Source organism: Microcebus murinus, chromosome 5 (assembly GCF_040939455.1).
Source record: "Microcebus murinus isolate Inina chromosome 5, M.murinus_Inina_mat1.0, whole genome shotgun sequence".
Taxonomy (NCBI): Eukaryota; Metazoa; Chordata; class Mammalia; order Primates; family Cheirogaleidae; genus Microcebus; species Microcebus murinus.
In genome coordinates, this window is record NC_134108.1 from 4735659 (window position 1) to 4757045 (window position 21387).

Here is a 21387-nt window from a genome sequence, read left to right on the forward strand (position 1 = left end):
CCCTCGGTGAAATACCATTGAGTTAGAGCAATAATTCTTGTCTGCAATTCTCAATTCAGTACAAGGACATCATGAGTAATACATTTTAAACTAATTGCTAGTCTCTGTATCACTTCCATTAAAACTTTTACATGAATAATAGCAGGAAAAGGGAAATAGCAAAATTCACTTATATATGAATTTTTATCCAAAGATCAAGATTGCTCAGTTTGCTTTTGAAAATATTTATGCAATGATAAATAGAGCCTTATAGTGGATTTTTTTATAGGGGTCAAATCAATTTACCTAAAAACAGTTACAATGAGTTGGCAAAGAACTATTTCCTTATATTTTTTCCAATCTTGAATTAATATATTCATTTTATAATCAGCAATTGGAAATAACACAAATACCACTATGACTGCAAAATAGAATTACTTAGACAATGTCAAAGAGAAACAGCAAACTTCTACAGAGCCAGTATACACTAAGTATCATTTTTCTCCACATATCACCTCATTTAATCTTACCAAAACTATATGAGTGTTTAACAATGTTTCAATCTTATAGATGAAGAAATGTGGATAGTAAAAAGCCACAAAGCTGTGATTCAGATCCAGGAAGACAATTCTCAAGCACTATACATTCTGTCTCCTCCCACACATCTATTTAAGTAAAAACCCAAATCACTGGATACTTCACAAAATTCAGTTATTTTATGCACTTCGATGGTGGAGATGAAGCAAGATTTATTGATTTTACCCTATTACAAGATTCAATCATTTGTTTTTCAAATATTTATTATTTTATTGCTATGTGGTGGGTACTGTGCTAAGTACCAGAAATAGAAATGGTGAGCAAGACAAGAGAATAGCTGACTGGATAGAAATCAAAGAAAGAAGATACTAACAATACACGGTTGATCCTTGAACAATGAAGTGGTGAGGATGGGGGTAGCACCTAGGGGCACTGACTTTGTGCAATCAAAAATCTGTGTATAACTTTTAACTCCCGCAAAACTTAACTACTAATAGCCTACTGTTCACTGGAAGCCTTCCTGATAATATGAACAATTAACATATTTTATATGCATTATATACATGTATTCTTACAATAAAGCTATGAAAAAGTTTATTAAGAAAATTGTAATACAAAACATACCATTCATTAAGTTTTAAGTGGAGTGGATTACTATAAAGGTCTTCACATTGTGGAAAAGAAGGAAGAGAAAGGTTTGGTCTTGCTGTTTGGGAGGGGGGCAGAGGCGGAAACAGTAGAGGAGGTAGGAGGGGAGGCAGGAGATGCAGGCACACTAGGTGTAACTTTATGAAAATATACCATAATTTCTGTCTGACTTTTTGGCTTTTTCATATCTCTAAAAATGTTTCTATATAGTACTAATTCTTCTACCATATGCTTTAGTTTTAGTTTCCATATCTACTCAGGAGTGGGGAACCTGCAGCCTCAAGGCCACATGTGGCCCTACAGATCCCCAAGTATGGCCCCTTGACCAAATCCAAACTTCACAGAACAAATCCATTTATTAAAAGGATCTGTTCCATAAAATTTGGATTCAGTCAAAAGGCTGCACTCAAGGATCCAGAAGAAGTCAAAAGCAGTTTTGAATAATCAGAATGCTTCTGCTAGACTGTCTAATGTCAATTTGTTTTCTGGCACTGCTTTTTCTACACCTTCTTTCTCATCATGTGGCACTGGTTCAGAAACACTCATCTCCATCCAGTTGTGTTCTGTTAATTCCTCTGGTGTGGTATCTATTTGCTCTTGAATTTCTCCAAGATCCATATCCTGAAATTCTCTACCTTTTTTGCAATATTCACAATCTCTTTCATGATTTCCCCGATTGGCTTTGTTGTGAAGTCATATACAACACTTGGAAAGAATTTTCTCTGGTAGGGATTCATGTTTTGGGCTTGATGGCTTTCGTGGCTTTTTCTATAACAATGATGGCATCCTCAATCTTTCACATCTCTACTGGAGTTCTCTTCCATAGCACTGACAATCCCTTTCATAGAGCACTGTGTGTAATAATGAGCCTTAAAGGTCCTCATGACCCCCAGATCTAGAGATTGATGTAGAGATGTAGTGTACAGGGGCAAGTGCACCACACTTGGACACTTCTGGTGTTAAACTCATGAGGTTCTGGGTGACCAGGGGTATTGCCCAAAATCAAAAGGGCTTCTTATTGTCCAGGCCTTCTTGTTGCACAAATGGAAGATTGGCAGCTGGTGTTTAACTTTTCCCTTCAAGACTCAGGGGTTAGCAGCTTTACAGGTAAGGGGAGTCCTGATTATAAATCTGACTGCATTTGCAATCTAACAGTAGAGTTAGCCTATTCCTTTCTGCCTTAAATCTTGGTACTTGCTTCTCTTCCTCACAATAACTGTCCTTTGTGGCATTTCCCTCTCACCCCACCAAAAGGGCACTTTCATCTGCATTAAAAATCTGTTCAGGCAGATATCCTTACTCCTCAATAATTTCCTTAATGGCATTTGGGAACTTGTCTGTTGCCTCTCAGTTCGCAGAAGCTGCTTCTCCTGACCTTGACATGTTTTAAGCCAAACCTTTTCTAAAATTATCAAACCATCCTTTGCTGGCATTAAACTCTCCAGCTTTAGATCCTTCACTTTACTTTTGTTTTAAGTTGTCATATAATGACTCTGCTTTTTTCTCAAATCATATAGTCTGTAGCTATGCCTTTTTTATAGCAATCCTGCACCTACATAAAAGTTGCATATTCATTGAGATAAAAAGGTTTTTGGCAAAAAGTACAAAGTGTTTGTGCCTGCTGGTGTAACTGTACCAACAGCTCCACTAATTTTCTTTTTCACAATGTTCCTTAAACTAGATTCATTTATCTTGAAATTGTGGGCAACTGTAGCTGCAGACCTCTATCTACATATTAAGCAATTCAACTTTTTTCTTGTAATGTCATGACTTTTTTTCTGCTTCCTGGGAGCATTTCCAGCACCACTAGTGGAACTTCATATGGGTCCCATGGTGTTATTCGGGGCTTACAGTATTGTGCTAAACATGATGAAAAATATGCAAGAACTGCAAGAGATCACTTTTTGCTGTATTCAGCAATTGACTGAAGAAACAGAACTGCCCACACCAAGATGATAAGGCATCACACGGTGTTTTAAGCAAATATCACCAACACCTGTGCTCACAACAGCATCAGGAAGTAGTCATTAAATTATTGCAGTAGTACAGTATGTACTGTTAATTTTATGCAGTTATTTAATAATGCATCTTTACATTTCTCTTGACTGTGAATAGTGCCATGTACGGTTTATGTTTGTGTATATAATGTTTGATAAATTTTAACTTTATATAATAGATGTGTATATATTTTATGGTAGTAAATAATAAAATAGACTAGTAGCTACACATATTTTATGCATTCATGACAACTTTGTCTTAATTTTTTAAAATGTTTTTAGGCTAGATGGTTTATCTGTGAGGTATTCAAATTGTTAGAAAAATTTTTCCAATAGATTTATTGAAGGAAATTTGTCTATCAGTGGACCCCCGCAGTGCAAACCTGTGTGGTCCAAGGATCAACTATAGTGTGATATATGCTATGATCAGGGGAACAAGTATACTTTTGAAGAACTTATGTTGTGGGTAGAAAAGGTAGATCTAAAATAGTGGACTAGGCTGCTGTGCTATTCTCATAAGAAAGGCTTAAATCAAGTTAAGATAATTTATATTACACTACTGAGTACATACATACTGAGCTATAAAGATTGATTCCATAACTTTCTAGCAAAACAAAAACAAAAAACAACTTCAAGACAATAAGAGGCTATAACTTGCCTAACAAATTAGGCATTCTGACCACAAAATACACACACACACACATATAAATATAAGAAAAGGGACATACAGAAAGAAAAAGAGTAAGTAAATATCATGACTTTGTGGCTTAGAACCATAGGAAAAAAAAACTTTAAAAAAATTATTGCAAAATCAGGTGTCAGATTTGTGGGTGATTTAGATTGTTTTAGGTACATTTCATAGAATTGGGCAGCCATCATATTTAGTAACAATTCAAATGATGGTTTTTGACTCATACCAGATATTTCTAACACTAAACTGGAGCACGATAATACACTGAAACAATTTTCAGTTTAAAACTGATTTATATAGCTACACTAATCAACAACACTAATTCCTTAAGGCTGTCAACACTTAACCTGAAGCTTGAATTTTCCAATTCAGGTTGTATTTCAATACAATTAATAGTATTTAAGAAACCAGGTGAAAATGATTTAATCATTTGAGTCTAGGAAGTTCTAATGATTCAGAAAAGCCAATGCTTTGAACTAGTTGTCATAATACATTCAACCTAATTTGGCAACGTATACTAGGTAGAAAATATTAACAGAATTAATGTGTTTATTCACATAAACTTTCCCCTTTCCTTCCTTTTTTCTTGGAAAGCAACTCTTCAATAAATAGATAAAATGATTTTTAAGCTACATCAAAAGCCAGACTTTATTTTCTATTAGTAATTGTGTAAACATTACCTTTCATAATGCAATTTCATGCAGATATAATCATTGTATCACTAATTATACTACTAACATAACCTAAATTCTTAACTTTAACATCAATTTTTTTTTTTTACTCATTCAATAAATATTGGTGGAAAGCCTACAATGTCCCAGACATTCTCCTAAGCAGTGAATGCTAATGTAAAACATTCTATGCCTTGAAATCTCAATGAAAAAGAGTTTCTATGAACTGAAATGGTTTGGCATGGCTGATTTGCTGTGCCAGGTCCCCATCTTGCTCATAGTTGTAAATTTTCAAAGTATATAAATCTAAGATCTATAATTTTATTGTTTAAAAATTCTACTATACATTTTATTGCAGAAACAATTTGCAAATCACAATGGATTAACCCAATGGACATTTACTTCATGCTCAGGCTACGTGTCTCATATGGTGGGCAGAGAATGGCTCTGCTCTGTACTGTCACTCGGGGCCCCAGGCTGGCCTGAGCTCCACCATCTTGTTGCTGCAGCAACTGGAGCACAAGCTTCTTCAGGAACAAACAGAGGAGAAGAGAATACTGGAGGCCCTTGCACAACTACATGCTTTGGCATGGAAAGAACTTCATTGCTATTTACAAACACTGTAACTGTAGAGAAATGGGGAAGAGCAATGTTTCTGTATGCCTAGGAGTGGCGAAAACTATTATGAGTCAGCATAAAAAGTCTTTATCATATTATATATACAAAGATTGAAATATAGCTTTTCCTAAATGCCAGGAAATGGTTTGTGACCTTCTCAATATATAGCTCTGCACTGAAAAGCACCTTTTAGGGTGAATCTCTAGACCAAGAGTCTTCAACCTGAACTCCCTTACATCAGGGAATCCAGGGACTTAAGGCCTCGGAGGCTCATAAGTACTTTGATATTAATGCAAACTTTATAATAATTTATTTATGCTTATTATTCTTAGTAGAGAAGCTACAGTTTTTCAATAGGCTTTCAAAAGCCCTCCCAAAAGTTGGGAATCACTGCCCTGGATCTTTCCTCATAAACATACTGTTTTCACTTGCAAACTTTTCTATTTCTGTTAATGACACTATCATCTTCTTCCCAATAACCAAGGCTTGAAATCCCAGAACCACCCTGAATTCTTTCCTCTTTGGTTCCCACATCTAATTAGATGCCAAATTGCTAAGATCTGCTGCTCTCTCCCATATCTGTATCTTTCGTCCCCTTACCACTGCCATTATTTCTTACCTCATAACTTACCTACTATCTAAATTATTGCCAGTAAAATCCCTCTAAAGCCACAATTCTGTCAATTTTGCATCCTGTTCAAAACATTCAACTTGTACAGAAAAAAAATGTTTCAACACTTTGCTCTAAATAATTTGGCCACAACCTACCTTTTCATTATTTCTCCCATTATAACTCCTTATATTTCCTATAATCCAGAAAGCTAAATTAATTGTGGCTCTCTAAACATACTCTACAGTTAAAGAATATCATACCTTTCCCCCATTATTTTAAAATTTAGTTCATTTCCTTCCACCTTCTTAGATAGTCCCTGAAGCAAAAACTATTCTGATACTAGCAAAATTGCTGTACCTCTTTCTGGTAAGCACTTAACATTTTTCTTTTTATTTTACATACATAGCAATATACATACAGTCATTTCATGGTATCTGTGGGAGATTGGTTCCACAACCTCCAACAGATACGAAAATACATGGATGCTCAAGTCCCCTATATAAAATGGCACATTACTTGCATATAATCTGTGCACATGAACCCATATACTTTATCCACTGCCACTGGCCCCCTTCTCTTATATACTTTAAATCATCTCTAGATTACTTATAATACTTAATACAATGTAAATGCTTTGTAAATAGTTGTTATGCTTAACCGATTTTTTAATTTGTATTATTTGTTACTGGTTTTTTTCTTTTTCAGAATATTTTTGATTTACAGTTGGTTGAGTCCACAGCTGCAGAATCCATAGATATGAAAGGCTGACTACATATCCTTTTAATCAACCATTAATCAAGTTTTTAGGAAGAGAAACAAATTATCAAAAAAAGCTTGGTTATGGAACTTTTGTTCATGAAAATAAAAAGAGAACTCACAATTCATACCAAGGCCCATAACCCAGGTAGGAAAGGAAACGACAGGAAAATAATCTGCCCAAATCTTAACAGAACAGTTAGGAGGAATGTGGGAAGCATGGAACAGGGAACACATGGTTTCACAAATACAATAGAATTTATAGAGGTAGCAAGGGTAGCATGCTGACCTTATATTCTACAATGATACCAACTTCAGATGAATCAAAGCACCAAATAAAACTGTAAAAATCTAGCAGAAAACATAAGGCAGAAAAATCTACTTGTTTTTAGTAAAAGGGAAAAGCATAAAAGCCAATGGAAAAAATGATAAAGGAAAACAGGATCAATTAAAAGTTTAATATGTCTACATGATTAAAAATAATAGAAAAATTAAAAAGCCAATTATTAACTTAGAAAACATTAGACATATATGTACATATCTCTGATACATAGAGCTAATACAAGCCTAATAAGAAAAATGCTAATATTCACATAGAAAATTGGACAAAGAATATAAAAAAGATAATTCAGAGGCAATACAAATATGAGGTATTCAGAAGGGCAACCCTCAAGCCCTCAAGTTTCTTACAAGTCCCCAATTCAACAATAAGATATCTACTTACAATTTATCAAAATAGAAAATGGGTTTTTCAAAATACAACACCTAGAGATCGACAAAACTAAAAAGAGTACTCCATATGATGTTAATGCAAGTACAAATCCATCCTTAAAAAATGTTCACATCTTTAATCTTGGTAATTTGACTTCTAGAAATGTATCTTTAAATATTCAGAAAGACAGTCCAATATTTCCTTACAAAGATATTATCTGCAACACTGTCAATAAGTGTGAAAAGTAAAAAATATCTTAAATGTCCAGCAACAAATGGTTAGTAATAGCACATCCATGACATTATGGATTGTAGATATGCAACCAGTAAATATCATATGTAACTATTAATCACCATTTAATGACATGGAAAGATGTTGACAGTATAATATCAACTAAGAAAGAAAAGATTATTCTAGTTTCTTAAAAAGTACTTAGAAAATAAGGTGGTAATATTAAGATTGGTAATTAGCACTGGAGAGTACAGTGACTAATTTTTTAACCTTTTCAGTATTTTTTATGTTTTCTACCAGAAGTATTTAATATAAACTAGAAGTTATAAAAAGGACATAAATATATCTGTTAGGTTTTGGTTCAAGTAGAACTAGGCAGTGATTAGACTAATAGAAGATGAAAATATCTTAAGTAGGTTTCAGAGGAACAGTCATAGTGGGGTAGGAGAGTTCCATATAATATGATGTAAACTGGTGTGACACATATAAATTATCACCAACTACATAACTATGTTTCTCAACAAGAAGTAAAGCACCAAGACAATGGGTAATAAACTAAAATTTAGTCAAAATCAGAAAAATACTCAATGGGGACCAAGAGTAAGCCTTTCTTTTTCTGTAACCAGCCACCCTGCAATCTAGAATATGAAATGCTTACTTCCTTTCATGCCCAGGGGCAAGCAAAAGCATCTGATTCAGGATAAAGTGGTCGGAGTACTCCAAATACCACAGATGCCCCCAGTATAAAAGAGACTGACACAGAACTGGCAATTCTATCAGAAAGGCAGTCTTACTAGATGATATTGAATATAATGCATGAAGTGTCCATGACACAGCACTCAAATGTTACACTTTGATGGTTTCTTTTTAAGTGAAAAGGTTTACTTATTTTTTTTCATGTGTTAGTATAAATATCACTTTGTATAAAAGTCCAAATCAAATATTATTTTTCTACTGGCTAAGTCTGCAGAGAATTAACTGTTACATAGACAGAAATGGCCAATTAGGGAGACCTCAAATATAATAAAGTTTCTGTTTTGCTTAAATTTCTGTTTATCTTGGTACCATCATCATAAATGTATAATAATGTTCAGTTTAATTTGAACAAATTCCTTGATGCAGCATTCATGTTATAATAAACATTCAATAAAACAAATAGGATTAAGAAATTAAGAAATTACTACAAGGTTCAATCACTACATAGAACCTGTACCTTAAAATATTTTTACCCTATGATTTGTAATTCTAAGTTTTATTTCTTCAGAGTAAGTAATTTCAAGGAGTACAATTTAAAATTATTGTTACTTGTTTAGTAATATCCTAAAAATACATCTACAGGAAATACATTTATCATTAAAAGTATTGTTTTCCTTCATATTCAAAGACCAACAATTTTAAAACAAAAGGATCCTTAGAGATCATTTATTCCAACTCTCTTATTTTGTAAATGAGGAAACAGATATAGAGAAGTTAGAACTAACTTTCTGAAAGACATATAGGTGGTTACTAACCACCATATAGGTGGTTACTAACACAGCTTCTAATTCAATGCTCTTTCCTAGGTTAATACCTTTTAGAAATAGTTTACAGAACGGTTAGAATAATCTAATAAGTCAGTAAGAGTTTTAATTATTACACAGTGATCTATTTCCTATACTACGTAAACTTGTTTGCTTAGAATAATATGAGCTGAATATTTTTGGATATACTTAGCAATAAAAGTCTAATGTTAAATAACTTTTTCTGATCATGAGACTATCAGCCTTGTATACTTACAAAACGCTTTTATATAATGCTTTCAAATACCACACAATTATTAAGGAAAAGAAAGAAAATTACATGGTTTGATAGTGTGCAAATATAGATGATAGTTTATATTTAATCTGCTTGTTTATAGTCTTTATAAGATCTAGCAACATAATTTACATGAAATTCTTTCCTTCAAAGAAATTAATTTTGTAAAGTTAATGGAAAGCGTTTATGATTCGTAGGTTTATTTGTAGAATAGACTGTCAGGGTAATAAAGAACAGACTATCTGGGAAGTAAAAAACAGCAGATGCTATACCTCATGTATGTAAATGCCAATACATTTTCATTGGACAAGATAATAACAGTATTAATAGTTTTTCAATACCAACTTAGAGTCTACATTTTCCATATATATATTGACTAATATAAAAAAAATTTCAAAAAATGACTCAGAAAACTGATAATTTATTTTTCATTTCTGATTAAAAAGATAATAGTCCGGTAAATAGTTCAATCCCTGTTTCTAAAGTTACCAAAGGATTACAAAACAATAAGGAGCAACCCAAGGCAGAGGAGAGAGGAGGAGGAAAGAGAGAACAGAAGGGAGGAAGAAGGATGAGAACACAAAGGTTCTGGATAATTTCTTATGTGATGTCACCTTTCAAAATTACTTTTAATGTCTTATATCTAAGACCCCTAAATATGAACTTTATACTCATTACTTGCTTATGAGAAATTCCTCCTCCAAAAATATTTTACAAGCTTTTATCACCCTACTGATGGTGATTCAAAAGGTGAATACTACTTTTGGAAAGTTGGTCAGTAATTGAGTTTGCTCCTCCCCCACAATACTTCCTTCACAAAAATAAACAAGTTTTCCCAGTTAAGTATTTGAGCAATGTTCTATGTTTGTCTATTACACTACATTTAACAAGTTATCAATTATTTTTATATTTCATGGTCAAATAAAATTTCTAACAAATAATATTTTTATTAACATAAACATTACAATAATTTAAAATTAAACTGAAAAAAAGAGAGGCCCAAATCTAACATTTAGAAATTATTACTTACTGCAGGTACCAATAATTTCTTCACTTCTTCAACTGCTCTTTTCAGTTTGATTTCTGCTCTGTTCTGAGCATCTTCCACAGTGATCAGTACATGTAAATCTTCATTTAGGTGCTCCCAATTGGGCTTGCCTCTATTTTGCTCCTCCTAAAAAATTAACAAAGAACTATTACAAATTTTTCTCTTTAAAGAGAGAGTGTATCTTTCATAATATTAACCTGTTACCAATTATTTCAGCTATGTTTTCATTATTTTGCTATGATGACATTAAAGATCTTTTGAGTTATTTTTCTGGACAAGAAGGAAAAAAAAAAGAAAAAGCTTGAGTGTGTCAAAAGATAGTTCAACAAATATATGCTACACACCTACTATGTACCAGGCAAGGAGCCAGACGCTAAGGATACAGTGGTATACATGACAATTACAACCTTGGGAGTGGTCCTATGTACTAAGAAACTTATATATGATATCATCCTTAAATTACCATGGAAAAAACATTGAGAAGCATGTTATTATTTGTATATTTTATTTATGACTAAACAGAAGTTATCAAGGTTTAGCTAGCTACTTCTCTATATCACATAGCTAAAAAGCTGTCGATTTAGAAGCTGAATCAAAGTCTTCATTTTCAAGTTCAGTGATCTTTCCACTTCATTACAACTGTTTTAAATAATAGTACCATGTTTCCCCCATAATAAGAGAGGGTCTTATATTTATTTTTCCTCAAGAAGACAGCCTAGGGCTTATTTTCAGGGGATGTGTTATTTTTTTTAAGTACGTTACAACAATCTACATTTATTCAAATATAGTGAAGTCGTCTTCTTCTGGAACATCATCATAACTCTCCAAACCCTGAATTCCATCCTGAATTTCTTGTGACTCTATTTCCTTTAGAACCACTGGCCCCAATCTCTCATGTCGAGCAATAATGCTCTCATGGGGAACTGAGAGGACTGCTTGTCTTTTTTACCACTCCGCGACGAAATGCAAGAGTTGTGCAGATATGCTGCGCAGCCACTCCCATCACTAGGTCTTATTTTTGGGGTAGGGCTTATATTGTGCAAATGCTTAGAAATCCTGCTAGGGCTTATTTTATGGGTAGGTCTTATTTGCAGGGAAACACGGTAGCTGTATTCAACATTAAAGTATTTTGCAAATAGACATTGTGTAAGACAAGTGCTATTTGTTTTAAGTAAACAAATTTTATTATAACCACATGGTTTCATTATAACTACAACAAGGAATAAATGTAAGAATAGTTTTAACTATATTTCTATCAGACCTTACTTAAAAAAATAAATTATAAGGCCACTCATTATATCAAGTCATAAATACTAGTTTCACAGAGAATAAGTTTCATTTTCTTGATGTCTTCTATTTTTTTTTGAAATTTTAAGCAATTTTAAGCAAACCTTTATATTAATCATGGGTTTTATCCCCCACAAAATTGTGATTATTTATTTAATTATTTATTTATTTTGTCCCTGATGTCTTCTAATCACCTTGTAACAACTATCCCCATATTGAAAACCTTGTCAAGCTACAAGGACGTTCAGAAGTAGAGTTAGCCTTCTACAATTTCTACTTTCTTCTACATTTCTCCTTCACCTTTGATGTAATAATTTCATAATTTCAGAGTTGCTCCTTGTTTTAAGTTTAGAGATAATATATATTTATAATTTATAATATAATTTTAAATTATTGTTATATAAAATAAGAATATAAATTTATAAGTAAATAATATATAAATGGTATATGCAAATGAATCTGACTCATAGCAATGTACCATAAATAATAAACAGTATCTGCTGTTGGACTTTTATTTTAAAAGTCACTATGTACCTAATTGTGACATTCCAATAAAAGAAAATAAAACTGATATAATAAAACAGCTTTCTACTACAACTCACATGTTTTGAGCTTAGCCAATAGGCATAAAAATAAATTCTAACAGTAAAGTAAATACTTCTGCTTTATATTCAGTTAGTATCTTTAGAATCAAAATGCATTCACATGCTGTAAAGGGATATGAAAGAAATCAAACAAAGCATACAGCCTTATGTTAGGCTATCTATGTGTTCCCAAAGAGTGAACTCTGAATCAGCACAGTGTCTCATGGGGGTACCATGGGATGTCTGAAATTCCAAAGGAAACATGGCAATAATCAGTATCTGTCAGATGAGGCTCTACTGCCTACATCACCCATGTGCCTTTACCCTCTGGCTTCTAGTTGAATTTGGCCAATAGGAGGTGACAGAAGAATTAAGAAGGTGAGAGGAGGAAGACATTGGTGGATGCTCCTCAGTTCTTCCCTCCCTGTGGCCACAGCCCATTTGGGATCACAGCTGTAAGTTCCTCTGGGTAAAGGTAAAGTACTAGCTCAAATATTTGACTGTTTCAACATTAGATCACACCACATTCCTTCTGATGATGTCATATCTTTACAAGGCTAGGTTCTTAGTGGGTGCTGTACTAAAAAGTAAATCCATGCAAACTCAATGCAAAACAAGAAATTGGTGGTGTACAACCTGATTTCAAGGTCTGAGAATCTGAACAGCACCCAAGAAAACACACATATCATTAATAAATAATGTGGTTGGTTAAAAATAAAAATAAAATTTGTTTCAATTTATGTTTTGATATAGTAATACTGAACTAATTAAGTTGTTTTAGAAATAAATATTTAATAAATGGAACTATGTAATATTTCTTTTAGCCTAGTATATACTATAAAAAACTGAGAAATTAAGGAGTCAGTGAATCAAGAAAATGGGAACCTTGGAGGTATCCATATGGCAAAGAATATAAAATCTGTATAAATACTTCTACTGTGGCAAGAAAAATCAGTTATTAAATCCAGATTTTAATTTTTATGTTGAAAAATGTTAACAATTATTTTCCACCAAAATCAGTATTTTTGTCTTTTCTCTGTAGAGAGACCTACAAAAGTTACTAGTATTATTTGGTGGACCTGAAAGTCTGCCTATTTGCCTAAATCCATATGTGTGAGGGACTTTCGCTTCCAGCCAAAATGAAGGAACAAGAACCAGATTCACTCTCCCCTTTGAAACAATTAAGAAACAGGTAAAACATATGAAACAACAGTTTCAAGTCACTGGACCTCAGATAACTAATAATAATGATGGCAAAAAAAAAAAAAAATAAAATAAGGTGAGCCTACCACTCTCCCATCTTATTGGCCTGAGAGTCTCCAGATCGACCCCCTGAGATGAGAGCACTGGGCAAGAGTTCTCTGACTAGGCAAGAGTCCAGGGAAACTAAAGCAGCTAGAGTTCACAGATAAGAGTCCTGGAGAGAACTGCACACAAAGAACTCTGCAGAACTGCTCAGCTGAATACCTGAGTGCATGACTGTGAAGAAATTCCAGAGGCCAGGGAAGGAAACAGCCCAAAGGATTCTAGGTCAAAGTGCCCGGTTCTCACATAGAGTGAAAGACTCTGTGATTCACAAGAAGTGACTGAAGTACACAAAGGGTAACTTACCCTCAGTAGTGAGAAATAATTAAATGTAGTTTCAACATTGTTCCAGGACAGCCTAAACAAACTCTAAAAGCAAGACCTAAAAGCACCAAATTGTTTCCAAGTAACTTAACTGTTAACAGAACAAAACTCAAAGATATTTATAGGAACACAAAAATACCCAACCAACAAGGTAAAATTTACACTATCTGGCATACAATGAAGCAAGAAATTATGACATATATCAGATGGAAAAAACTCCAATAAATCAAAATCAATCTAGGAGTGACACAAATGTTATAATCAGTAGACAAAGACATTAAAAGCTATTTGTGTGTGCTTGTGTCAGATATTAAGCATACAGTTAACAATACAGGAGAACTGAGGAACATCTTTAATACAAAATATTTCAGGAAAGCTTAAGAGTAAAAACTAAAATCATGACTAGCCACAGAAACTTTTATATATGGTGAAAACAAAAGCCAGACGATTTAAAAAGGAGATACTATTTGCATGATAGGAACAATAAAGGTGGAATATAATTTGCCATTTGCTTTACTAAATCAATTTCTGAGTTGTAAAACACTTTAGCAAATGTATACTCTTAATTCAACAACTTAAATGACAGTTAAAAATTCAAAAATATGAGAAAGTTCACCTATCCTAATGCATGCATTAAAAAAATTATTTTTGCTTACAGTTTCAGAAACAGTGAAAACAACAAAAACTTTAAAAGATGGTGACATTAATGGAATCATGTACTTTTCTACTCCCTAAAATTCTTCTAAAACATTGTATAGAGTTTAAAATGTATAAACTCATAAAAAAGAAAATGGAAAACAAAAAAAGTCATTCTAGAAAGCAGATGGCTAACTTGAACAGACTTGGCATACTCCAGCTGAGGGAATCTGATTTCAGTGCAAACTCCCACCCAAAAAGCTGAGGAAACCGGCTGTAGTTGAAATGAGGGTGAGGGTAGGGCTGAGATTGGAGGACTAAATGAATTCTCATGGAGAAAGCAGTTCAATCCCCACATTCCTTATCCACAAATAGCTAGCTATCTAGGACTCCCTAGTTCCCAGCAATAGACTAGAAATTGATTCCTTAAGCAAGTAAAACCCTTCCTAGAACTACATGAGGGAAAGCTGCTAACGCACACACTGAAGTCTTAGCTGTCCAGCCATCTCCCCCACTCCACAGCCAGAGTGACGGCAGCCAGGCCCACACACTCTGGGGAGGCTGGCCAGCCCAAAAAAACAAACACCTTGAACAAATACAACTGCTGAGTAGGGAGATGAAAACTTCAAAAATCCACAGAGAGTTAAGAGCTATATCCCTGAAACAAGAATGCTGTGAAATATTTTTAAAAATTTAAAGCATAAAAAGGAACTTCTGAAACTATTTCTATAATAGTAGAAATAAAAAACATGATAGAATTGCTGGGCTTGGTGGCTCTTGCCTGTAATCCTAGCATTTTGGGAGGCTGAGATGGGAGGATTGTTTGAGGCCAGGAGTTTGAGACCAGCCTGATCAAGAGGCAAGACTCCGCCTCTACTAAAATAGTAAAATTAGCTGGGAATGGTGGCGGATGCATGTAGTGCTAGCTATTTGGGAGGCTGAGATAGGAGGATCATTTGAGCCCAAGAGTTGGCGGCTGCAGTGAGTTATGACAACACCACTGCACCCTAGCCGGGGTGACAGACTGAGACCTTGTCTCAGGAAAAGAAAAAAGAAAAAGAAAAAAAAAAAACTTGATAGAAGGGTTGGAAGATAAAAATTGAGGAATTCTCCTTCTATCAGAAAAGAGAAGTGGAAAATGGTAGATAATCATATAAAACTTAGGTCTAGTCCAAGAGGTGCAGAAACTGAATGACAAGTGTCCCACCAATATAAAGAAAAAACAAGCAGACAGATTAAAAATCATCCACATTATAAATACTTTTTAAACAAAATGGAAGGATATGAGCTTCCAGATTAGATTGAGAAGACCCACTGAGTTCTCACCACAATGAATAAATGAAAAAAAAGTTCAAAATCAACTATTAATACGAGATATGTAAACACATGATATAGCAACAGAGAGTAAATGCCAAAAGCATCTCTTTTGAAGAATAGGAAGTGAGTGGTGGTGATGGTGGTTAGACAGCAGAGAAGGGGAGAAAGAGACCCTTGTTTTCCCATCAGGCTTTATGAAATCTTAATCCATGTGCATCTCAAACTTCATGCCAAAAAAAGGTTTTAAGATTACTTCTACCCAGAAGCCACATTTATCCTATTGTAGTCCATTCAATTAAAAGCTCAAGAAGAGTTAAGGTTAAGTGAATTTCTTCATCAGTGAGTTTGGACCCTAGTAATTATTTAATACATATCTAATTCTCCCTGTGATCTCATTCTGTTTCTTAAACATATGATATAAAGGCATTCTGAGATTGATAGATATTATAAAGAAAGCAATAAAACATGTCCATGAGGATTCTTTTTAGCCATAAATTAAGCAAATAAGAAATGTATACAATTATAGGATGTTTACTTCTGAGCTCAAAATAGCCACAGTAAGAATCCACTCCCTCAAATTTCTCACTTCAACAAATAAATCAGGACAAAAAAGGCTGAAAATGAAGCAGAGAAGATGACAAAATGGGCATTAACCAAAACTGGTGTACCTATCAGAAATTGCAGTCTATGAAGCATTAGTTTCTTTTTGCAGTTACATTTCAAATAATATTTCAGGGGTAAATAGCTGAGATACAGATGTGGAAAAAACAGCACATTAATGCTAATTATTATAATGTCTGCTTTATAGTCACCTAAGCAATATCATTTCACATAATATGTGCCACTAAATCTTTGGCAATATATAAAAACATGGTTGTTTTGGTTTTTCCTTTTTTTGCATCAACATGCTCTCAAATTTACATTTTCCAGCACAGTACTGCCCAACCTCCAAAACTAACTGCCAACTTGACAGATCTGTACTTCAGTTTTTAAAGCAATCTCAACATGTTCCAACTGGAACTCAAATCTCCCTTCTCCAAGCCTGTCCACAATTATGTCTCAGCTATTACTGATCCCGAATGAGTTTTAAACATCTCTAAAATGCAGTCACAGCTTATTTGTGCCTTGATAGACTGGTTGCTGCACATTCATCCATTTGTTTCAATCCATACTAACTTGAAGTGCCATTCTTGTTCACTTTTCCACGATAGGATTACATTTATTCCATGTTATAAATGAATTAGTTAATTCCCTAACCATGGATTTTGATACCCACAACTTAACACACATTAACACCTATGTTCAGAATGCCTCTTCTTTACCCTTCTTCCATATTTACTCTATTCCTCTTTTGCTGTATCACACAGTAACTTCTAGCTATCTGAGCATTGTCCTGTTCTACCTATTAGAAAGTTTACTTCCAGCTGAAGACCAGAGTCTATCTCACTGATTTTTATACTTGAGATTTTATATGATCTGGCTGTAAACAAGTATTTACTGAGTTGAATAACTGAACTTTTAGTATTGAAGAGCATCATTAAAATCAAGCATCAAACTGTGCATTCATATGCTACAGCCTTCCCAAAGTGCTCTGCTGCACTAATGGATTACTGTGTCTCTGTCCATATAATCCTCCATATTTTTTCCTTGCTCATGTATCTTGGTTTCTGGGCATACTTCTTTTTGACTTCCTTAGGTGCCAGGAATATTTGGCCATCTTTACTCCTATCTTTTATTCTTGTTCTCTTCTCTTCTAGTCAATTCTCCCACATTTCTACAATAATGATCATGAGGTCTGATTTTCATATCCCACCAAAGACAGTGATTTGCTTTTACTCGAAAACCTCAATGCTATCTTATTTCAATATATCAGAAGAACAGGGGACAATAAGGGTCAAAAATCCTCTTAAAAGTGTAAGACTAATGTTTTATCTCCATATAATAAAGTGACAGCAAAGCCAAATTACATAAAGTAAGTACTATCATGTGTAAATATGTTCGAAGCTCAAAACTACTTTGATCTTCAATGTTTTGATTTAAGATAGGGTGAAATGGTAAGAGAGGAATGAAGGAAATGGAAAATAGCTTTACTTATACTGTAAATTAAAGTTTAGCAGCATATTAAAAGAACTTTATAATCCATTCATAGAGCACATACACAATTATTAATAGTAATGATTACTTTATGGCCTATACTCCTTTTTTACTTGTAAGTATTATGGGTACATAATAATTGCATATTTTCATAGGGTACATGTGATGTTTTGACATAAGCATACAATGTGAGTTAAGCAAATCTGGGAAACTGGGGTACCCATCAGCTCAGGCATTTATCATTTGTGTTAGGAACATTCCAATGTCACTCTTTTAGTTATTTTAAAGTACACCCTAACTTATTATTGATTATAATCACTGTTGTGCTATCAAAATATTGTTTATTCTAATTATATTTTGGGGTGCAAAAATATGACAGGTATACCCAGAGAAATAAATTTCAAGCAATTCTTAGCCTCGGGTGATAAGAAACTTAAAAATGAAAAAGATGATGATGATGATGACGATGATGACAACTACGTTTTTATTAAACACTTACTGTTTGCCAAGTACAACGCTAAGTAGTATAAATGTACCCTCTCATTCAATCTTTCTAAGTTAGCTATCTGGGTATGGGACTATTATTCTTACCAACACATTAACGAGGAGGCTGAGGTAAACATGGCTTGCCATGACAGACAGTAAGTCAGACAGACAGTAAGTCTTGTACTGCCAAGCTACGATACCCAGTCAGAGCAACTTTGGAGTCTTCACTCTCAACAACTAATTCTTAGCACAACATGTCATCTACATGAGAACCCTAAAATTAAGCAAATTGCACTAAAATATCATCAGAACACAGAGTTCTTGAATCTTTAGAATTCTTCATATTTTACCATTAAATATTTTTGTGTAGAATTCTACGTAGGTCTTGTCCTCACAGAATTTTAGAATTAGTAGGGATTTTGGATGAAGATAAAAAAAAAATAGATTATTGAGATTATTTGCTAGATTTAGTTCTGTCTTTTGGCATCAGTCCTATCTCCCAAATCTAAGCCAAGTGCTCTTTCTCCATAAATAAATTCCTGAATAAGTCACACAAGAACGTATCAACAACTGGATTTAGAAAAGCACGAGGTAAACAGATGTTTTGGACTTACAAAAATGCTTTTTCCCTAAATGAGAGAATTGCCTATCAAATTTCAATGATGTAAATATACAAAAAGGATAAACCTGTATCATTTAACTTACATAACATTCCTCCAGTATTTAAAGTTTCCAACAGGAGAGGTTCTTAAAACTAAAATTTGGTTTTATTACACAATGCGTATTTCCAACATTATTATTAAGTCAGGGCTAATTAACACCACTCTGTAACTAAGTTCTAATCATTTTTTTCAATAAAATAATATCTATTTCATTTTTGAAGCTGCTGTACACAGTGACGTAAAAATATCAAGTAAAAAAGTTTTCAACATTTGAGAAACTACTTTTGTTTTTGATTAAAAAAAAGCTTGATGAGTCACTGCCCTATGAAGTTTAAAATTACGCTCTAATTACAGTATCTGTTTGAACAACAAAGTAATTCTATAACATGAAGCATTAGAACACACTGATTGCCCCAACCCCTGCTGATAGACTCTTTTAATTATGCATTTGTAGTCAGGCAAATGAGCACAAGACTTCAGCTCCTACTGTGCTCTTAATGTGAAAGTTCATACGCCAATACCTCTCAGGAAGGAATTCAGCGTTATGTATTGAAGCAAATGAAAGTTCCAATAACATGCTTATTTATGAATATGTACATTTTAAGCCAAGTATCAAAACTTAGATTTATAACCATCTCCAGCTATACATATAATCTTAAATTAGTTTAAGAAATGTTCATTAAGACACTGAGCATAAAGCAGATTTCACATAATCAAATTCTTCACAGACTTTAGTCATAAGAGTCAACCTCAAAAACTTTTAACTTGAGCTTGAGTTCAACAACAATTAAGTTTTCAAAGAAATTATTTTGTAATAATACATAAATATTAGGATAGTTTTATATTCATTTTGTTGAAATCATCATCTAGGAAAGTCTAGGCAGCAGGCGTTTAATAAATGCTTATTAAATTAAGCACAATGAAATCATTTTCTAAATTCAAAGAACTTATTCTTTTATGCCAAACAATTTCAAGATTAAAAACTATAGGATGGTAAGACCTATCTCTTACAGGCACAATACTTAAAGACTGCAGGTATAAACTCCTTCCAATTTTCATGTATTGATTTCACTAATTTAACTAATTACTGTTATGTCTAAACTAAAGTTATAGAATCCTAATCCTAGTCAAATAATACTGGTCTGTCCCAGTGATGACCAAAATAAGTATGACTTCTCTAGATCTGAGCTACTTGTAGTACACAGAAACAATTTTGAATAAAACTATTTGGAAAGCTGAATTTATCTTGATGATATTACAATTAAGGCTGAGAAGACTGAATTAAGTAAGTCCCAAGTTTCCCCATAAAAAGACAAAAATGATCAAGTGACTCTTAATTTTATTTCCCAACAATTTAAAGATCAATAGCTGGCTAAGGTTGTAACAAACATAGTATGGACAGAAATATAGGACTGCTGGGAAATCCTTTTAGAAACTTTGGGCTGAGTTTCTTTTGGTAACAACCACCCATATAAAAGTAGTTACTGCCCAAAGAAGAATGAAATATTTCCTCATAGCATTAATAGAATTGTTTCACTAATTCATATGTGAAATTTTGAATAGTAGGTCTTATTCTCTCCATCATCTAACAGACATAAGATTATTACAAGCAAAGAAAGGCCAGGTGCGATAGTTCACACCAGTAATCCTAGCACTTTAGGAGGCCAAGGTGAGAGTGGGGGAGGATTGCTTGAGTCCCAAAGTTTGGGAACAGCCTGGGCAATAGTGAGATCATTGTCTCTACAAAAAATAGAAAAAATCAGCTGGGCGCAGTGGCCAGCATCTGTAATAACAGCACTTTGAGAGGTTGAGGTGGATGGATCACTTAAGCCTGGAAGTTCAAGCCTACAGCGAGCTATGATCATGTCACTTGTAGTCTATCCCCTGCAACAGAGCAAGACCCTGTCTCTAAAACAAACAAACAAAAAGGAAATAATCATTTGTTTTTAGAATGTGATGTTTTAAAACATTAAATTGGAATATTAATACCAATAGTACACCAAGGAAAGAAGAATGGGGGGAAAAACCCCTAACATTTCTACCCATTTTCCTTCCCAAATCATCAAAATCTCAATTTCAAAAGTTACCTTTTAATGAAATTTACACCCAGATCCTCCTAAACAGGATGTTTCCTATATACTCTCATTCTATTACTTTTCTTTTGACATAATTAGTACTATGCATATTATCTAAAAAGCTCCAAGAAGTGTGGAATCAGACTCATCTCCATATCCCTTAGCACTGACCTTGAAAAATGCCCCATAGATTCAATATTTACTAGAGCATAGCATGAGATACAAAACTAAAGTCAGAGCTGTTAACATTATTAACAAAAACAACATATACAAGAGTTTATACTCAGTACTTTATAAAATAACCCAACCAACAGTCTTAGAG

General features: G+C 33.6%; 1 protein-coding gene across 8 annotated transcripts in view; it reads right to left on the reverse strand.

The window, feature by feature from the left end:
• The window catches only part of QKI (QKI, KH domain containing RNA binding), a 160807-nt gene that overhangs the window by 37520 nt on the left and 101900 nt on the right, over nucleotides 1–21387 (reverse strand). For all 8 annotated transcript variants that reach the window (XR_002223932.2, XM_012745611.3, XM_012745612.3 and 5 more), the window contains exon 4: nucleotides 10278–10421. Coding sequence is in view for 7 of the 8 variants with exons in the window: in XM_012745611.3 (XP_012601065.1) it covers nucleotides 10278–10421 (144 nt within the window). In the remaining variant the exon portion in view is untranslated. The remainder of the gene's footprint in view (nucleotides 1–10277; nucleotides 10422–21387) is intronic.